The sequence below is a fragment of the Nipponia nippon genome, unplaced genomic scaffold (genome assembly GCF_047370975.1).
Source record: "Nipponia nippon isolate SJK-2023a ecotype South Korea unplaced genomic scaffold, ASM4737097v1 scaffold_8, whole genome shotgun sequence".
Taxonomy (NCBI): Eukaryota; Metazoa; Chordata; class Aves; order Pelecaniformes; family Threskiornithidae; genus Nipponia; species Nipponia nippon.
In genome coordinates, this window is record NW_028262402.1 from 11,287,163 (window position 1) to 11,309,158 (window position 21,996).

At 37.1% G+C, this 21,996-nt stretch overlaps 1 protein-coding gene across 13 annotated transcripts in view; it reads left to right on the forward strand.

Moving 5' to 3' along the window:
* The window catches only part of CSNK1G3 (casein kinase 1 gamma 3), an 85,027-nt gene that overhangs the window by 53,094 nt on the left and 9,937 nt on the right, over window positions 1-21,996 (forward strand). For 9 of the 13 annotated variants that reach the window (XM_087741992.1, XM_087741983.1, XM_087741981.1 and 6 more), the window contains 5 exons: window positions 6,914-6,999; window positions 7,131-7,215; window positions 13,911-14,059; window positions 14,849-14,944; window positions 15,627-15,722. In XM_087741992.1, coding sequence (XP_087598118.1) covers window positions 6,914-6,999; window positions 7,131-7,215; window positions 13,911-14,059; window positions 14,849-14,944; window positions 15,627-15,722 — 512 coding nt within the window. Of the gene's footprint in view, window positions 1-6,913; window positions 7,000-7,130; window positions 7,216-13,910; window positions 14,060-14,822; window positions 14,945-15,626; window positions 15,723-21,996 lie in introns of all 13 variants that reach the window. The other 4 variants (XM_087741985.1, XM_087741988.1, XM_087741990.1 and 1 more) reach the window with 3 other exon arrangements.

A 21,996-nucleotide genomic window follows, 5' to 3' on the forward strand; every position in this document is an offset into this window, starting at 1 on the left:
ATGGTTGAGGTTGGCAGGGACCTCTGGAGGTCATCTTGTTCAACCTCCCTGCTCAAGCAGGTGCCCAGGACTATGTCCAGAGAGATTTTTAGTATGTCCAAGGAGAGAGACTCCAAAATCTTTTGGGCAACCTGTGCCAGTGATATATGTTCCTGTAGTACATACAGAGCAGAAAACTTTCCCTACTTTATCACCACATTACATTGTTACTGTTTTAGTGGTTGCGGTTGGGAGTTTCAGATGGATAAGAGGTTTATTTATTAACTTTAATGTTTATTAGAGGTAATGGTCATGAGCTTAAACTAATATTTTTTTCTTGGTTTTGTTTTACAGTTGTGTAAAACTAGGAACCCTTTTCCCTTTTTAGTTAAATTTATTTCCACATTGGTATTGAAACCATATCTGAGACCTGGCCTACTGGAACACTTTTTAGCCTTTCCCCCACGTTAGAAATTAAATACAGTATGCCAGCTTTATTTCAGCAGTTCCTTTAGTGTTTGAAAATGGAAGGAGAATCCTGTCTTTATAATACAGCAGTATTTACTAGAGTGCTATGATATTTTTTTAGTTATGACCACAATGATGACAAATTTCTCATGACTCCAAGTCTTGTCATCATTGATGTTAGTGGGTCTTGAAATTCTTGATAAGAAGCAGTCTCTTAATTAAAACAGTATAATAGCATATTCCAGGTAATTTAAATATAATGAAAGACCTCCTACCTCACCCATTCAAAATGCATTGTATATTAAGCTGGCTTGTATGTATTCACATAGTAAAAGGATGTGTTAAAAGTAACTGAACTATTGCAAGCTTGTCATGTTCGCTAGATCTATTACTCTTCACCAAGTAAAGACTGAAACTGCATTGTTGTTAAGCCATATTAGAGCCAAAGAGCAGTAAGATTAGATTAAATGATTTTTATTTAAATAATAATAGTATAAATAACAGTATAAACACTAGTATTTCCTGATAGCATAATGAATATTGAACACTTTTAAAAACTTGATAGCAGGGTCTGAGGTTCCTAAACCTAACTTTTTAGAACACAAGTTCCTCAAGAAAAGGAAGCATTCCCTTTATTATGGTATACCAAGTTGATGTCAGCTTAAGGCGATACAACCTATTTTAAAACCAAATAAGCTTTTTTAGTCCTTCTTAAATAAGAGACCCCCCTATATCATTTAAGAAAATAAACCAAAACATAAAAATGGTAATTACTTGAAGAACATAACTGAATTTTGAGTGGATTACATGTCTGATATTAACACAAGAACATAGTAAATGATACTTTCTCCTTCAAGGGAGACTTTTCCACTTCTTAGGTAGAATCTTGATCTCTGGTTGGACAGGATTATTTTTGTCTAATGGTAACCTGTTTAATATGAATGAAAGTTCTGCTAGATTTAGCTTGGGTATTCTGTAGTTCTGTACCCCTCAGCCTGATGCAAAGCCATGAGGAAGAGTCAGTAGGTATATACTGGCTCCTCTGCAAAGGTAGCTGTGATAAAGCTAATACTCTTTTCAGTTACATTTCTCACTTTACTGTAGAAAGACTCCTTCTCACGGGAGGCTCTCCAATATACAGATAATTCTTAAATGTAGGTGGAAAAGGTTTAGAGTGCTTTTCTGAAATCTTTACAGTGATGTTACTAAACCATGCAGAGGAGCACAACCTCACTTAATAACTCTGCTTTAGTTCAAACTCAGAGCAGTGATTCTTCTTGACCTGATTATTTTGCAGGCATATCTTGGGTGACAGAGAACTATTCATCATGATCTTTTAGGTCTAACAAACACTGAACAGTATGAAAGGGGCTCTTACTTTCATAGCCTCTCCTTTATGCGGAAGGTTTTTTTTCTGTATGTTCTGTGATTCCCCTCTAAAAATGTAGTATTTCTTTAATCGGTGCAGTGGTACATACAGAACACTTAAGTTCTTCAAGCTCTGTTGTCCCTTTGGTTGCAGAGACTGTGGCATATAGGATACATTCAGCACTGAAAATACTGGTAGTAAGAGAATTTTTTTAGGGCGATATTTTTAGTCTGCAGGTAATTTTCCTAGCAGCTTGAATGGTCTGATAGGAAAACTAATGTGTGTGTTACTGCTTCTTGACTATCTGGGGTGTCAGCTGACCCTTTAAAAAAAAAAAGTCTTTTCATTGAAGAGGGAGACTGTCAGGTTCACATTCTCTTATAGGTTGATTTCAAGTATGCATTTATTGAACTGTAGCTTGTTCTATATTAGTCTGTATGATGAATAAGAAAGTATGTTGTCCTTTAATCAAAAGTACATTTTAGGATCCATAGTGTTTAAAACTGTTATAACAAGTGCATAGTAATTAGAAAGACTTAAATGTTTGCATATGTTTAGTCAAAACTTGCACAAGATTACCAAGGCCTACTCCTTTGAGATGGATGTAGAAGGTGATGTATAGTTACTGAACATCATGTAGCCAATTATTTCAATAATATTTTCTTCCAGAAACATACATTTGATCCAGGGCTTCTGGTAATTTTGTGCCATGCTGGGAGTTTTTATCTGGAATAGAAGGTATTTTGTCTATGTGAGAAATAACGTGGCTTTATTCAGATAGCTATTTGAAGGAAATAGAAATATTCTGCAGCCCTTATCAGCATATGTTTGATGCCCTTGCTTCTATAAGGTAGTTTCTCTTGGGCATAAAATTATTCCATGCTTCTTTTCCAGTCCCCTTCATTTTCAGGAAGGGAGAGAGGGATCCCAGAGAATGTAGATTCTGACTGGGAGCTTAAGGAAGACAAAAGTCTGCATCTATAAAAGTCCTACAATTTTCCATATTTGCTGGAAATCTAAATAGGTAATTGTTTTGGGTTTTCCCTAAATTCAGAAAAACAGCATACTGAATTGTTGTCTAAGTTATTTGGCTACAGGAAGTGTAGTCACATGAAGTTGTAATTGCTATAATATGGGAATCTCTAATGGTCTCTGGGGAAACAACCGATATCCTTGGTTGTATTAGTTTTTTCTTGGTAGTGCTTAATTATTGAAGAGGCAGAGGTGAGTTATCTTACAACAAATGGCTGAGACTCTTTTGGGAATGAAACAACTCTTCTCTTTGACTTCATTTGGCCTTTCAATTAGCATTAATTTGTTTAAACAGTACTCACCTTAGAACAAAACCAAAAAAACCCTCACTTTTATCTTTATAGTAGATCTACTCTATGATCAGAGCTGTCATGTGTTCTAGATTTAAAATCAGTTTTCTAGGGGCTAGATTTTCTTGTAATCAAAACCAGCAAAAAATAATTCTACATTGGATCAGTTTTAATGCCTTTATTATTATAATAACAATTAACATTTGGACTTAAAATTGTATTAGCCTACACCCTGGAGTTTTTCCAGAAACTCAAACAAAAAAAAAATGTTTTATGCAGTTACAGGCTGTGCTTTGTGGTGATGGCCCTCCAGGAGTCCTAGCAACTTTCATTTGTCACTGAGCCAGTGGTGCAGGATGAAGTACTTTTGCAGACCTAGGACCCCCATAGGAAGTTCACTAGTCTCTTTCTTATACTGACTGAATTATCACTGGACTTCAGGGGCAGGATTGTAGCTGCCTTAGATAAATACCTTTTTCTGTGTAAACTTAACCTTCTAAATCCATAATTATATGAAACAATGCTTCTAATATGAACTGTGCTAAATAAATCTTTGCTCCCTTAATTAAAGGTATAACTGACAATAGGATTTCTTCTGTAAAGTCCACATTCTTCTTAACACAACAGTATGGCATACAATATGTACTTATGATAAAATTGTCATACAACTTCATTTTTATGAACCAGAATCATTAACTTCAGGATTCATGATTTTGTTCAGGAAAGCATGCTATTCTTCCCCTCAAATTATATTATTGTATGGAATCATATAATTTTTAGTAAGACTACAAACTCTGGGTGATAACTTTCAAATTTATTTTTGCTAAACTTTATAGACTGACAGTTCAGGATATGTAGATTGTCACTTTCCATCTACTTTGTGATTACAGTAATGAGTCTCTATATCAAACTGTGTAATCATCCCAGTAGCTAATACTGTGTTTTCTGATCCAAATACTATGTTTCTACTGTTTCAGCATTCCTATAGCAAGCAGTAAAACTTTTTTGGAGGGGGAATGCAGTGTTTATAATGTATGCTTACTGAAGACTGAATGTCTGTTGTTTGACCTGTGTTATGGTTACTTTACTGTGTGTGTTAAAAGATGATTTCTGGAGATAGCCTGCTGAATGAGGTTCTAGGTCTTATTAAAATCAACCTGTTTGAGATGATTAATTTATCTATAGGTTGTGAACTAAATAACAGGTATTAGTTTCTTACTAATTTAGCTAGCTTCAGGTGACCTCCTTGAAAGAGAGGACACCATGTGCCCTAAAGCTTTGTTGTGTGTTTGTCATCTTATGATCGTATTACCTTTTAGGCAACAGATCCTCTGTCTCATTAAATTGTGATGCACTGGGATCAGTGTACATCAGCAGCCCTTCCTCCAGCTGATGCTTGAAATCCTTTTGTGTTCCGGCTAGTCCAATGCTACTTTTTTTCCCCAGTTTTCAGAGTCTCTTCTTCCAACAACAGCAATAATATCTTTGGGTTTCCTGTTTCTCAGGCTTATCTTGAAGAATTCCATAGGAAAGGATATTTGACTACTATGTTTTAATTAGTCCAAAGTGATCACTGAAGAACTCAAGTGGATTCTAAATAACACTCCCATTCCCCAAAAATTAAAACAAACGAAAATCCTTTCCCAGAGCAGATTCTTGAGGGCATTGTAAATTCAAATGGTGTATCCAAGAAGTTGTTCCCACAGAACTATCCTACAGAAATATCTGCAACGGTCCAAAACTTGTTTAAAAAAAAAAGTCCTCTTAATTAGAAATCATTTCAGGGTAAAGATTGGAAGTTTCTCCTTTCATAAAAGGACACTCAGTGAAGCAGCAATTGCCTCAATAAGGTGTTTTTTTATTTTTAAAGGAGAAGAGGTTAATTTTTCATCAGCATAACCCGTAGAAGTTAATGCAAAAGAGGAATTAGTGTCCCTTGGCAAAGACCAAATAGAACTTTCCAATACATTTTTGTGGGCCATACCTTAGTGTTGCCCATAGATGGACCATCTCTTGCGCACTTGTAACATTTTTGTATGCTTTGCAGCCATCTTACCACTGTGATCTGTCTTACATAAAACACACGCTGCATTGCACAAAACGTTTGTCCTGAGCAGTGCTCATGAAGTACTTCTTATCTCCATGTCCACCCTACCTAATAAAGAGCACAGGATTTCTGCGGGCAGCTGGAGTCAATGTTTCCTTCAGGTACTGAAATCTGTCAGACACAGAACTCTACTGCTTAATTCCTGCTTTCTTCTTAACCTACGTGGTTGTATCAGGATAGCATATGGTCAGCACATGGGATGTTGCAGGGTTGGCAGAGAAATTCAAATATGATCAGATTGTCTGGAGGACACTCACTAAGAAAAGTGGCAGCAGTGGACAACAAGAGTGGCGGAGTGGGCACAAACAAGAAGAGCGTTGGCAAGGGAATTGGAAACATGGGAACGAGTGAAGGAGAAATGACTGTGAAAGAGCCTCATACAGCTGGCAGATGTGTGATGAAGTAAGGGGCTAGGTGTAGCCCATGCTCTGAATTACCATACTTTTTTTGGTATTTTCTTATTGATTTGCTAGTATGTGTTTACTCAGTGTTCAAATGAGGAAATAGGGATAGAAAACAGTAATGAGTAAGTTATTCTTATATGAAGATTAAGTATTGTTTTTCAGATGCAGTGTCTTTGTGGCAGTATTTTGTGTTGATCAGATGAAAGCTAGGTTGCCTGTGTTAACTTTCCTTGTGTTCAAGATCTAACAACTGTTTTTTGTTTACTTTTCTGCTCCATTTCTCTTGCTGTCAAAGCATAGTGATTTTGTCTTTGTGAAAATACTGAGTAGAAACAATATTAATATTTTGGTTTTCTGCCTTCTATCAGGGAGGAAATCCAAGTTAGAGGTAAATACTACCTGTTACTACAAAACATGATACACAGTTGTTTCAACAGCAGTACAGAATAATGTCAGGTGAAAATGTAAAAATCTGTTTTCCATTGGTCGTCTAAAGACTTTTACTATTCTCTGTTACATTCAGTTTTCCTAAGAAGAATGTATTTTATTAAAAAATAACATGGAATGTACTTTGAAAACTTTGAACTTTGAATGCACTGCATTTTGCTTGTTACTTCCCTTTTTCTTTAACCTTCTGTGAACTTTTTGAAGGACTGCCATTGCGCTACTACAGATGACAAATTGTAGGCATGCCAGACGTTGTCTTCTGTAACTTAGCTTTTAAGTCAGCTAGACTTGAGAACAGTCTGTATGTACGTGCCTCTTCATGCTGTTTTCTGATCAAATAATAAGACTTCTGAGCCTTCTTCAATCCACCTTTGACTTACTTAGAAATTCCATAAGGGGCCTCTGAGAAACATGCCAGCTTTTCTTTTATTTTAGAGGAAAAATGAGTTCGATTTAAAGCTTTCTTAAATTGTTTCGAGTTCACAACTAATGGATCAAAAAATATTGGAATTAAAATGCAATTATATATGTAAAGGGTCAAAATATATTTTAAAATAAGAACAATTTCTTATAGTGAGATAATTTGTTTAAAGTAGTGTTGAGATGAATATACCTGCAGTCTGCATCTGCGCTTTTTTTGTTTTAGCTGTGTTCTTAATGAAGTCCATAGTACGCAATAAGCCCCCCACATGCTCAGTTTGATTTCAAGTAGTTTATACCTCCCAATTATTTTTACATAATTTGGAAGCTAACCTTTTAAATATAATGTAGAATTATGCAGATTGAATGTTCTCATAATATTTGAATTTTGTTTCAGAGCAAAGTAGAAGAGATGATTTGGAAGCTTTAGGTCATATGTTTATGTATTTTCTCAGAGGAAGCCTTCCATGGCAAGGTTTAAAGGTAGTGGTTTTTGATATCTTCCTCTATCCTATTTTCAGATCATCAGCTTTTCTTGCCATGATCTTTTTCTTTTTCAAAGTTTGTCTGCAAGCTGTATAACTTCAGAAGCTTGTTTTATTCTTGTATCATAGGCTGATACATTAAAAGAACGTTACCAGAAAATTGGAGACACAAAACGAGCAACGCCTATAGAAGTATTGTGTGAAAACTTCCCAGGTAATGCCTACTGTTAATAAAAAGGTTGTGTATTGATTTACAAAATGAAACTGACATAGATAGTTGTTTAATATCTGGTTTTAAAAATAAAATAATGCTTCCAAATATGTGTATTATGTACTATGGTAATAGATACAAGAATTATCCTTTGAAGCAGTACTAAGCTAATGCTGGTGTTCTTCAAAGATAGATTCTTCTAAAGGAAACATTAAAATATTATGATACATATTCTTACAGTGATCAACTAGTCTACACTTACAGAATCATAGAATCATAGAATCGTTAAGGTTGGAAAAGACCCTTAAGATCAAGTCCAACCGTCAACCTATCACTGCCAAGTCCATCTATACCATGTCTTCAAGCACTGTATCTATCCGTTCTTTAAATACCTCCAGGGATGGAGACTCAACCACTTCCCTGGGCAGCCTGTTCCAATGCCTGACCACCCTCTCGGTGAAGAAGTTTTTCCTAATGTCTAACCTAAACCTCCCCTGGTGCAGCTTGAGGCCGTTTCCTCTCGTTCTATCACTCATTACTAGGGAGAAGAGACCAACCCCCACCTCGCTACAACCTCCTTTCAGGTAGTTGTAGAGAGCAATAAGGTCTCCCCTCAGCCTCCTCTTCTCCAGGCTAAACAACCTCAGCTCCCTCAGCTGCTCCTCATAAGACATGTGCTCTAGACCCTTCACCAACTTCGTTGCCCTCCTCTGGACACGCTCCAGCACCTCAATGTCCTTCTTGTAGTGAGGGGCCCAAAACTGAACACAGTACTCGAGGTGCAGTCTCACCAGTGCCGAGTACAGGGGCACTATCGCCTCCCTGATCCTGCTGGCCACATTATTCCTGATACAAGCCAGGATGCTGTTGGCCCTCTTGGCCACCTGGGCACACTGCTCTGCCAGGCAGCTCTCCAGCCACTCCTCCCCAAGCCTGTAGTGTTGTGTGGGGTTGTTGTGACCCAAGTGCAGGACCCAGCACTGAGCCTTGTTGAATCTCATGCAGTTGGCCCCGGCCCATCAGTCCAGCCTGTCCAGGTACCTCTGTAGGGCCTTCCTGCCCTCCAGCAGATCGACACTTCCACCCAACTTGGTGTCATCTGCAAACTTACTGAGGGTGCACTCGATCCCCTCATCCAGATCATCAACGAAGATATTTAAGAGGACGAGCCCCAACGCTGAGCCCTGGGGAACACCACACGTGACCGGCCGCCAACTGGATTTGGCTCCATTCACCACCACTCTCTGGGCTCGGCCGTCCAGCCAGTTTTTAACGCAGTGCAGAGTGCACTTATCCAAGCCGTGTGCAGCCAGCTTCTCCAGGAGAATGCTGTGGGAGACAGTGTCAAAGGCCTTACTAAAATCCAAGTAGACAACATCCACCACCTTCCCCTCATCCACTAAGCGGGTCACCTTGTCACAGAAGGAGACCAGGTTAGTGAAACAGGACCTCCCTTTCATAAACCCATGCTGACTGGGCCTGATCCCTCGGTTGTCCCGCACTTGCTGCATAATGGCTCTCAAGATGACCTGCTCCATGACCTTCCCTGACACCGAGGTCAGGCTGACAGGCCTGTAGTTCCCGGGATCCTCCTTCCGACCCTTCTTGGAGAGGGGCGTCACGCTTGCTAGCTTCCAGTCATCTGGGACCTCCCCGGTTGACCAGGACTGCTGATAAATGATGGAGAGTGGCCTGGCCAGCTCCTCTGCCAGCTCCCTCAGTATCCTCGGGTGGATCACATCTGGGCCCATGGACTTGTGCGCATCCAGGTGGAGGAGCAGGTCAGTGACTGCCACCTCTTCAACAACTGGGACTTCACTCTGTGTCCTATCTCCATCTCCCAGCTCAGGGGCCTGAAAAACCCGAGGATGACTAGCTTGACTATTAAAGACTGAGGCAAAGAAGGCATTAAGTACCTCTGCCTTCTCCTCATCCTTCGTGGCCAGGTTTACCTTCTACATCCAACAAAGGAGGGAGATTCTCCCTGGCCCTCCTTTTGTCACTAACATATTTATAAAAACTTTTTTTGTTGTATTGTATCTTCACACATAAAATTTTGTAAGCCTTTTCAGCTCAAATCTGGTATTGTATCCCTTTTTAAAACAAGCTGCATTAGGAACAGCTTGAAATAATAATTAAAGTAACTTGAAAGTAGTTTCAGGTGTCACTTCTAGTTCTCATTGAGTGCACAGAGAACCAATGAGGTATTGGAAAACTGGAGAGAAGCAAATATGATACTTAAAAAGTTGGACTAATCAGCTTGGGACAGAGGACGCACACATGATATGGACTTGGTTTCACCAAAATAAAAATAAACACCTTGAAAAATAATCACAATATCTTTGACAGGCAAAATGGATTTGCTGAGAATAGCTCATGACAAACTGATTTGATTGCCTTTTATGAAAAGAGATCCTGTCCACAGCAGGCCTTGTGGACAGGAGGCAGATGTTTTATATCATGAAATCTTAGTGCTTTTCCTTTTGGCACTCTTTTTAAGTAATCTTAAAAGCATAATCAAGAAGAATCTACTATGGGAAGAAGAGCGTATACCAATTTGAAGTAGTTAAGTACATTGTTGTCATATATGAAACATGAAATGGTATTCCACAGAGATCTGTGCTCGATCTGTTCAGTATTTTTGAGTGCCTTGTATAAGTGAGTGTTTGTTAAACGTGCAAATGATAAGTTTGAAATTTGTGGGCTTGACAGTGGGGTTAGAATGAAAGGGTTAGAAATGACAGATTACAGATATAGTCTTAAAAATACAAGGTACAGTTCAATAAATCGTATTCAAGGTACTATATGAAGATAGGATCAAATCCAAATTATGAATTATTGGGTATGGGAAGGTTCCTTAGGTAATGACTCAAAGTCAGTTGGTCACAAAGTAAATGCAAGTGAACGGTGTCATGCTGCTATCTTTTTAAAAACAAACAAACAAATCCTATACTAAATTGGATTATATAAACAGGATATAGCCTGAAAGACATGAATTTCTATGTCTGCTCTACTTAATTCTGTAAAGCCTCAACTGAAGCAGTATGTTCAACTTTGGGGACTCTACTTCAAGAACATGTATCCTATTTTAAGGGTATCTCATAAAGAAGTGGGAGCGCTTATATGCTATATATGCTAGACCTATCACCAGTCAAGAAGATTGGTTTAGTCAAGATTGTGAGGGAAAGTTCTTCTGTACCTTTCGTCTGCTACAAACATGAAAGGAATCGGTTTGCTACAGCCACAGCAGCTAGGACAAAGTAATGAGTGTAATCCAGGGCAGTTAAATTTAGACTTGAACTCCTGTGTTTCAAATATACTGAAGACTGGAAGGGATTGTCATTGCCAGGGAGACTATGGAGTTTCTTTCACTGGAGTTATGTGAGAACAAACCAGGCAGACAAGGCTGCAACCGATCTGTTATGGGATAGGGTGGTGTACTAGATGGCCTTTTGAAGTTCTTTTCAATCCTGTTGTAAAAATTAGTATATTATCAATTTTTCTTATGTTTTTCATTTCATTTTCTTCTGTGTATTAAAAAAAAAATAAAATGAAGTGAAATTGACTTTTGTTACAGAACTTGGAGTAAATGTCTGAACATACATTTGGTGAATTGACAAAAGTTTAAACGTAGAGGGGAAAAAAACTGTTCTGGAATAGAAACCTTCTGCATCCAGTAATGCATGCATGTCTTGCATGTTGATTTTTATCCTTTAAAAAATAAACACCTAATTTAAGGTGTATATGGTAAAATTCCTGGAAATAATTATGCACGAGTAGCTCCATATATGTAGTGGACTGTTTCCATGAAATTTGATCAAGTACATGCTTGTTGACAGGATTGGATCTGAAAAAGGAACGGGGAAAAGATATTTGACCTTGGAGAGCACAAAAGATAAACTTCTCTGATAGTACATATGTACATTTTCATAATAAATATGTTCTTGTATGTGGAAGTTCTGGCATGTCAAATATCCAAGGATTTTCTACCTTTTCCTGTCCTTGTCACGTAAGACATAGAATAGAATGAGAAGTACGTCCACCATCATTTCAATTCTTTTCAGTCAGCCTGCAGGCGGAGTGAGCTGATTGATGTTCTATAAGGCGAGAGAACTCTGCAGTATCAGTGAAAGATACTTTGGTCTTTGTCACATGTCAAACACTTACCTTTTTCATCCCCTGTTCTGTGGAATTGCACTGTCTTTGTGCAACTCTACTGCTGTTTCAAGCCTTTTATAAAATGAGCAAGGATTTAAACTGTGGAGTTTCTGCTTCAAATGCACGATAAGGGTGGTATTTGATTTTTGGAGTCAGCCAGTTGTACCATTCAGCTGCATTAAATGGCTCAGTTCCAGCCTTCATACCTCTGAAGACATGCCTTGCATGCTTTGGGTTCGGGTTTACATTGGGAAAGTATGGTTAAGAGGTCACTAGCAATGTGTCAGCATTTATCTTCACCTTCTTCAAACACTGATCTCCTTGGCTAGTATTACTGAAGAGCCTTGCTTTTCTGCTGAACCAGACCTTAGGTGCCAAGGAATTGCTCCTATCCACTGCTTCATCTGCTTATGCCTAAAACATAGCGCTTAATACTCTGTTTTTGTCAGAACTGAGTAATTTGGGATGTCTCAGCACCATTGTCCTGTGCTGCATTCTTGACAGCACCAACATGATGCTGCCCTGCAACTTTTTATTATCAAGGTCTTAAACCTTCACTTCTTCCTCTTTCTACCCTACTATCTCTGAATGAGTTTAACTTAGCATAGCTCAGTCTTAGCACTGCCTCTGCACTTCTCAAACATCCTCTGTCGGAAGATAGGCTTCTAACAGCACCTTGTGCGTACTACAAAATGTCAGCTTCTCCAGACTTATTGGAATGTGATGTGTGGGTCAGGGTGGGTGTGCAGCGATAACTGTTGTGCCACTTCTGACATACATACCTGTTCATAGGATCAGTGAGTGCTGGTGGCATCTACTTTCAACTTTATTCGTCCTCTGACTTTCTGGTCATATAGAGGTGCTTTCTCTTGTAGTATGTGACCATGTGAACAGTCTTTTTGGCTTGAGAGTGAGGAGTCATTGCTTTTCTCAGAATGGCTTGCCAGTGGGTGGTTTCCTAGACTTTCACAAGCTACAAAGGTTCCTAAAGAAGTCAGATTTTAAGAGCTCTGTCCACCTGGAACTCATGTCCCAGGGCTCAGGTCAAGTGCTTCACCTGATCCATATCAGATTGTGAGAAGTTGTTGCAGTACTCAGTTCCAAACCACTGCAGTGTGATTTTTTTTTTTTTTTTTTTTCTCTGTAACAAGAAGGTGTGGATAGAGGCAGTCTGAATGAACCAAAATTTCAGTATGGTTAAGTTCTTGCTCTCTTTACTCTTCCAGTCCTTTAGTTTGTTCTTAGAATACCTGCTGGAGTGGAAGGATCTGTAGGACTTTGTGAAAGCTTGTTAACATTTACCTCTTCTCACCATCTGCTGTTTTCTCAGACTGTTTTATTTCCATATGCCCCTGATTTCACTGATTCCTGAAGGAGTTATTGTAAATGTAGTCACATGTCTGAGCAGTTTCTCAATGGGATTTGAAGCTTGTGCTTCAGATGTTCATGGGTCCTCCCTTTCAACCCTTGGATTCTTGTAGTCTTTTGTCCATAAAGATGCTTGTTGCTTACAGCTATTATCTCAGAAGCCTTTCATGGCTTATACCCATTATCAAGAATGGGACTTCTGCATGCTCTACTCACCCGCCAAGAGGTTTGTGCTGGAACTCTTTGTCTTAACTAGAAGGTTCTGGCTGCTAGTGCGCGGTCTGTACTTCATACCTTTTAACAACTAGGAAAGCTCTTTCCTTTTATCTTTACAGGTCCAGGCCCTTTCAGAAATCTCCGTGGTTTTCTCCACTACGGGGAGAATCTTATAATTTCCATGTAACACCTACCCAAATGAATCTCCATTTGTATGCTGACATGGTATTTAAACAGTGATATTAAACTAACACTGGTCAGAAGTCATTCTACAAGAGCTCAGGTAACCTTAGTACTTCTCTGCAGTGTTTCTGTTCAGGATATTTGCCAGTTCTGCTCAACACCTTCACATAACATGATGCCTGAAGCATTCAGCGCTGCTGCAGCCTTCCATAGTCATACTACAGTTACAGCTCAACAGAGCCTATACCAAGTGTTTTTTGTGAGGACAATTGGAGTTGCCCATTGTAGAATGCCCATGTGGATCCTCTCTTAAAGAAAGGAAGGTTACATTCCAGTAACAGTGTTCTTTGAGACATAGTCCACTCTGTACATTCATATACGCCCCTCTTTACCTTTCCTTAGGCTTGTCTTTGTACACTTAATTGCAAAAAAAAAAAAAAAAAAAAAAAAAGACAAGTAGAGGCATTTCTCTCCTCACTTTCTTGGTACACTGCATCAGGACTTGAAGGTTGAATGGAAGATCTTGACAGGTAATGCAAAGGAAAAATTAGTGGAAGGTCAATTGGTAGGATATGTTTAGAATATGGCAGTATATCTTGAAAAATATTATTACTATTAAGTAGCTTTTCTTTCTGGTAATTCACAGATTCATTGTGAACAACTGTTCAGGTTTTATGGTGAGAGGTAGAAGTTGCTTTAAAATGTAATAAGTACTGGGTTTTGAGTGCCATTAAAACAGGTATGGCAATTATGTACATTTCTTATTTGTATAGAGGAAATGGCTACATATCTACGTTATGTAAGAAGGCTAGATTTTTTTGAAAAGCCGGACTATGACTACTTAAGAAAGCTCTTCACAGACTTACTTGATCGGAAAGGCTACATATTTGATTATGAATATGACTGGATTGGCAAACACTTGGTGAGTATAATTAAGCTACTAGTAATATACTGTTTTTTGTGTGTGATCAGTTTTGAGCCAGTGTTAGTCTTGAGTTTCAGAATACATGTGTATCTCATGGCTGCTATTAGAGTTGCCATAGAGCTGCTATTATAAACCGGTTTCCAGATGAATTTTCAAACATTATGTTTTGGCTTGAGTTATTTTATATCGAGTCTCTTTCCAAACATATACTCTTAATATCAAAGTAAATCTCTGTTCAACCCCAAATGAGGTTGTAGGAATTCAGACTGGTGTTTGAGTTGAAGAGTGAGTTTAAAACTTTGCAGGTGATTGTCATTATTACAGGCATTTTCTTGCTTTGGGGACTTTCTTGCTCCCAGTATTTTTAAAATGTAGAGCAATCACTTCTCTGCATCTGAGATATACACCAGATATTTATCAGCTCATGATGAAGAAACTGTATATAATTTTTATGCAGTTCTAATTAAATATGATGTAGGATATCAGTTTCTGTCACAGTGCATGTAAAGTGACAGAAAATACTGTGTTTATATTCTTTAAAGAAAGGGTAAAAGATGAATTTTGCAGCATCTCAAATTCTTCCTTGCTTCTTTTTAATAAGTAGGGAAAGGATTGTATAAGTTGGACAATTTCAGATTATACATTTTACCCTGAAGTTTCTTGTGTGACTCTCTCTGAAAGAATCGTAGCATTTAAAGATTACTTTCTATTACATACCAGTAACTTTCGGTGAGACTTAAGAATTTATTTTTTTTACCAGTTGCTACATATTATTTATATTTGTAGCCTACTCCAGTGGGTTCAATACATTCAGACACTGTACTGTCTTCAAACAGAGAAGCATATCAGCACAGAGATAAAATGCAACAATTCAAAAATCAGGTAAACTGCTCATGTAAGATTATCAGCATTGGTTTGTCGTTTGTCTAATGATTTGTGCTGTGTTGTTGCTTTTATTAGAACTCCAAAGTAAAATTGACTCCAAGTTTTCTTTGTTTTTTCTTTGATTTAGGTAGGTCCTTGTTAATGTATTTCTACATCTGTAGACCTTAAAATGTCCTGAAACGTTGCTTGTTTGATGCTATATGATATAATGTAACTTACATCAGTAGTGAATTTTCTCTCTGCTGATATTTCTTTAAATTTTTTCTTTTAATTTTCTGTTTTTAATCACTGTCTCTTCACCATACACTATATCATCTATTGGGGTTCTAACATGTATGTATAACACTTCCATCTTTTTAAACCAGGATAACGACCAAGGTGGTAAAAACATTAGGAATTTAGATCTGTGTCCATTTACCTAAGCTAAGTTACAGGGTTGTGTTGGTGGACTTTGTTTCTTACTAGGAATGTTGAGTTTTAGCTAGTTTACTTCTCTATGAAAATGTATGTGTAGGCATACATAAGTATGCAGGTAATATTGATGTACAATCTGTATAGAAATTGAGTATGTAGTGCTTCTGTGCTCTTCAAAAATAATATAATTAATGCATGAATTGTTTATTTTTGGAATTTGTATTTCTTCTTTTGCATATATTCCTAATGCATTCAAAAATGGTAGTCAACAGACCATAGGGCAGCATGGGACTCACAGCAAGCTAATCCACATCATTTGAGGGCTCACCTAGCAGCTGACAGACATGGTGGCTCGGTACAGGTATTTTCTTCTTCTTTGCATGACTTAATCAGTCATTTTGCATTATATAATACTAGTTGCCCATAGTGCATGACATGATTCCTGTTTTCATGTTAAGCTCGCTTTCCAGTAATGTTCAGAATGTTCCGATTATTCCCTACTTCACAATTGCCAGACTGAAATTAAAACAGGTGCAGAAAACTGTGGATCTTTTTGTGTGTGGAATTTCTGCCACGTGTTTCTTAGTGAAAGCCTAAAACAATGGAACTATCTGTGTTTTAGAGGGAATGTACACTTACATCAGTGCAAGCAACTGAAGCTTAGACATTTGATGTTATTCAGTTGTATTAGCAACTAAAACACTATTGACTGAATTCAGTGTTGTTCAAGTCATGTTGTTTGTTCCTTAAGCAAATTTCAAATGGAAGTGTTAAGTAGTGATTTTTACTTAAACTTTACTACTTTTGTTCAAACAATAGTTGACTAGAAGAATGTTTCCCAGGGCAGTACTTCACACTTATCAGTGGAAAACTGTGTAGAAACCAACAGTTTTTCCTTTATTATTACTTTGTTTCATCTTCAAAGAGGTTTTTTACCTGATTTGCTCTTAATTTTACTTTTTGGTGTCTTGCTCTTTGAATATATTTAGGGGCGAGATGGTTGGGATAATACATGAGGGAGTCTAAATTTAATATAGAAGGATTCAAAATGCCAGCTGCAAAGTCTATATGAGGTTTTGAGCATTCAGTTCAAAATGAAAATAATGTATTTTTGTAAAGTGTTATCTGGAGAAAATGGTTTTGTATGCTGGATTTTTGAATCTGACAATCTAAGTTACATACATTTCTTCTGAAGTTTTGTTTTGGAAAAAATTTGGCAATGCCTGAAGAAAGAATGAGAAGTCCAGGGTAAAGAAAACAGTGCTGTAGTCTCACCAGTGTGATAATTCCATATCTTCTTTAAATGCTTTGAAACTCAATTCAAACTTAACATTCTCTAAATTCTGCTATTTTAGAAACTACTGTTATGTAAGAAAAGCTAATAGATAATAATTATCACTATGCATCAGGAAAAGTTTAAAAATTGTTCTATGCTTCCCATTAACAAATATTTTGAAAACTTTACCTGTATATTTAACTTGAATTGCAATAGTTCTCTCAATAACATCAGTTTAGTAATGTGGAATCAAAATTGGATTTGAAATTGTATCGTCCAAAATTATTACTCTTTTTATTTTTTTTTGTTAGAAAAATACATATTTAACTTGTTAAATTCCCATTAGTAGAACTTTCAAATTGTGTATTATATCACTCCTTTGGCAATTGTAGCACTTAAGAAACCTTTTATTCTTTCTCAGGTGAAACATAACCATCGCAAGAAATTTTATTCCATTGTAATATATGTTAGATACCTTTGGAGGTGGGGAGAACATTTGCTAGGAAATACCAGCAGTATTCCTTTCTGTTAATACAATGTTCTTCCTTTTTTTTCCTCAAAGGATATGGCCATTCTGAGTTCAGATCACTTAGATCAGTTGAGACTAAACAGTTGCCATGTCAAGACCAGTGTGCACAACTGCAGCCATTTGGTCTGTGTCTTTGAAGATCGTGTTGTACAGAACGGTGTTTTCAAGCCAGCTTAACTGGGTTGCTTTTTAATGTGGAGCAATCATGATTCCTCATTGAAGGCACTTATAAAACTACATATCTTCAGTTTTGTTTTGAAGTTTGAGCCCTTGATTGTTGTCAAATACCCTTTTGTTGTAGTGATACTAATTGAATCATGCTATTAAGTCGGACAATTAGCCAGCTAGTTTAGTTGGATTCCTAGCTGCCCCCAAGAAGACAAGTTCTAAAAGTGTCACAGGTAATTGTTCAAAGGAAAGTTGAGTCTTAAGGTATGAAATGGAAGTGTATTTTTTTTCTATGACATTAGTGAGTCATTGTCCATCTTTCAGATCAGTTTTATGCTCAATTATCTGTTTTTCTGCACAATATGAAAATCTGGCAGATAACTTTATTTTAAAGTGACAACAGAATGTTTTTTAGGTTACTGCTATTACAGTCATCTGTAATACTACTGCTGAGATCTCTGAGATCCTTTTGTAGAAGATTATTAGAATGTATCAGTGATTCTTCACTGTGACATATTAAATTCAAGTAGACTGAATGTTGGTATATGCGTATATGTATGTTAGTACATATTTTTGTGCTCTTAGCTACGATATTCAAGTGGGAAACATTCAGGTTCTAAATGGTTTCTTCATTAATAGTAATCATTCTGGTTTTTGTATTAATTTAAGTTGTCCCAGACTCTCTAGGCCTATGTTAGAGATATACTAATGTGCTTAATCATGTCTAATTTACTTTGTAGCATTGGTTCATGTTTCAAGTTCAAAGACTATTAGCAAATTGAGTTGTAAAGGGAAGACCTCTAGAAATGGTTCACATCCCTTCTTCCACTTTCCTCTGTTTAGAATAAGATAAAAATGCTGTAGTATGGTAATCGTCTTTCTAGTTTGTGTAGCCTTATTGAGAGCAACTTGTAGCTCCCAACAATTCATTCAGCAACTTCCAGTGTCTTTATAAGTTTGCCTCACTTCCCAAAAATGTCAGTTGTACAACACTGAATTGTTCCCTTCTTTGCATGAACCACAAACTGCTTGTGCACTCATAAAGACTGTACTAATCTGTTCATTACTTTTTTTCATCACTTGCTAGCTCCCCTCCTTCCTCTTATCCTGTTTCCTTCTGTTTTTCCATTTGGAAATTCTTTAAAAGGAGGTTAGATTAAAAGATTGGGTTGAACAGTTCCCAGTGAAGTGCCATAGGTCTTGAAAGGTGCTTAGGAACTGCTTGAAAGGTTAGATATTTGATCTAAGTAGTTTTGAGTTGCAAGACATCTCTCTTTCAAGAAGTCAAGATAGCAAAGATGCATTAGGTAAAGCAAATCAATTTCTCTAAGCTTTTGTGAATTAATAAGGTAGTGTGAAATTTTTTGATTCTTTTGTTTTAACTGGAAGCTTTTTGAAGGTAAAATATAGCATTCTGTAGTATCACTAATGAATTGCTTAGGCATGAAGGCTGGTTTTATTTTTTGAAGAGTGGAGAATTCAGTTACTGAGATTGGTAATGAAATGAAGAATTATATTCTATGTCTCTTTCAAATTTTTGCAATTCCTTATTGTGATTATAAGCATGAAAAATCAGCAAAATTTGTTTTATGAGAGACTGCCTGACTGATTTTTTAATATAGCAAGTAAAAGATTAGTTTATATACTAATCCAAAACAAAGCATGGGGCTAGCCTGAAGATTTACTGTTACCATTTGGGGAATTGATGTTAAGGCTTAACTTTGTCTTATTATAACTGGCCCTTGTCAACCTTCTAAAGGACCATGTATCTAAAACTAAGCTGTTACACAGGTAATATATCTCATTATTAGGTAGTAGGTCTGGTATTTTGTTTGCCTTACGGCATAGAAGGTAGCAAGAAATAGTCAGTGTGATGTGTATGCTTCTTTATATATGTACTCTTCAAACTAAACTTCTAAAGAACTGATTAAATTTGAAGGAACTAAATTTAAACCAGGATAAGATCTGTTATCAAAATGCTTAAAATTGTTTTAGATTTTTAGTTTAGTGGTTAATCTTCCACTTGTATACAGGTGAATGGCTTAAGTTAATCTTCAACATTGCAACGCTTCTAATTTGAAACTTAGTTTAAAATATTAGTTTTCAGAAACCTAATTCTGTGACTATTCATGGACAAATGTTCATGTACTTTTTTAACAGAATTTCTAGGTGCAAAAACATAACTTCAATATCCACATGTTTTTCACTACAGTCTTATACGAATCTATTAAGAGGTTAATTGTGCTTCCCGTCTTTCATCAGGCTACTGAGGAAACCCAGTCCAATTCCAGTCATCAGTAGAGAAATTAAATTAAAAGTTTCTCTTTCAGCACACTGTTAGTTTTGTGTATTGGTTCTTCTCTCTCCTTTCCTAAAGTTTTAGCTTTTTATGTGGATCCACTATGATGAATCATCTTTGTGCCTTATTTGTGGTACATCCTGGCTACAGAATTTTCAGACTACCAATACCCTTTGGTTCACTTAATGCTTTAAGAGGTCACAACTCTTTCCAGAAAGATGAACTTCATTTTTCTCCCATCTAAACTAAGCCACGCAACAGGCAGTTATGCTTGTTTGTAGTTGATTGTGTATTTGGTGGATGTGTCTGGTGTATGTATATGGGAAGTACTGAGGTCCCTTTCTGCTTGATCTCTCTCTCTTCAATAGAGATCAACCAGAGCAAGGTAGGACAGTTTTCTGCTATCTAGTGTGAAGGTTTCTACAAAGTTTGTGTCGAAGTTTCTTAGAGAAAACAGTCAAATTAATTAAAAAACACCTTAGGACAAATGTAGTCTTGAAAAGAAAATCTTCTCCCACTAAAGGAAACCACTGTCAAGAAATACTGTTCAGTTTTGAAGTAAGTTTGAAGAATGTCAAGAAAAGAATCACCAAACAGGTTGTTATAGCTTCCCTGCTTCCTCTTTTATAAGCATATAAACGTGTTGGGAAACCCTGAAATAAACTTTGTTCTTTGTTACCATATGGCAGTTCGTTGACCCAAGCAGAAGATTGTTGTTGCTCCTTTAAAGCTGAAGTCAGCTTAGATTAGTATGACTTTAACTGTCATTTAAAAAAAAAAAAAAAAGAAAAACAAACAAACAAAAAACCCCAAACCAACCAAACAAAAAACCAAACCCAAACCAAACCTCTCATATACCAGGAGGTTTTTTTTTGAGTTGCTCAAATCTTGCAGATGTTCTTTTAACAATTGCCAGAAGAGGTTCCAGAGAGACCAGAAGAGAGTTGTTGACAAAGGCTGATAGGAACCATCCATGAATCTTGAACCAGAGCAGCAAACCTTTTTTTGTTGCTCTGCCTGCCCCTCCAAAATAGGCTTCCTCTAGTGGTGATAGAAGGGCAGACTATAAAAACGTGCTTAGATACAGTTTTTCTCCTATCAAAATATTTTCACTTTCTCCCAACTTTTTGTATCCATCAGAAGGGAAAGATGGATTTTTTCTATCTATTATTGAAAAATAATATTCATAACTAGATTATTAATGTAGGAAGGATTTTTAGATATCTACTTTCATGTTTTCTAGTTCAAATGAAGAATGTATATATGCCTGAGTTTGATAGCTTCTTTTGAATCTGCTGTCCAAGAAGACAGAGGTGAATGATTGCGTAGGCACTCCTGGGAAAGAATTGTGAAAGAGAATGCTGTGTGAAAGCTCCATGGATGCTAGAGTTGGGCAGTGTGTTTGATACTTGAGTAAAAGTCATAAACATTATGATTTGCTTTTTGTAGGAAAAGAGAAGAAAATAGGAATTCTTGCAAATATGCATGCAAACTGTCACCTGTTCTTTACAACAGCAGGAATGCTAAGGTGTATGGGTTTGCTTCCCATCCAGAAAGGCGCATATACCTGTCATGTTGTTTCTTGATGTACCTTACCCTTACTTGAGTAGACTGAAGATAAAGGCTTCTGTTCCTGATCAACCGTTGTTACTAAACCTTGAGCACAGGTCTGAGGATCTCTTTAGAAAAGTTAATTTTAAGTCTACATCATGGAGCAGAAATACTGAATGATTAGGACTGCAGGCAAGGTTGACTACAATCTTAACTGGGTAGCATTGCTTTATATAGATTAATGCAGGCTGTAGTTGTGATTAGTTATGCAGTTATGATTTGGATCCTTTGGATCCAAAACTCACTTGGTGGACAAGTTGAGCAAATTTTTTTGCCCTTCCATTTTCATGAATGATCCTGTCTTATTTAGCAAGTACTTCCCATGTAAACACCATATGTTTCTGCTCTGCTTATCACTGTTACAACTGGATATTTCACAAGAAGCAATGAAATTATCTGCACAGTAAGATACCTGGTGAGATGGTTGGGACCATAGAAAACTCAGCCTGATGTAGGCATATGGCACAGAAAATGGCTTAAGTTCAGCAAACTTTTGAAGCTCTGTACTGAATTACAATAGGAACCACAAAGCAAACCTCAATAGGCAAGGCTATTAGCTCTGGTTATAAATAGATGAGACATAACTGCTACATTAAGGGGAGAGTTTGGAAGGGTGAGAAGAATAGTAACATTATGATGATGACTTTCCTTCCCTTTGCTTTCTTCTACTTTTAGTCTCTGACCTTCAGGCAACAGCTGGTAAGAATCTTGAACTATGAACTACTGTTGGTCCACTCCCCTGTAGCTGATTA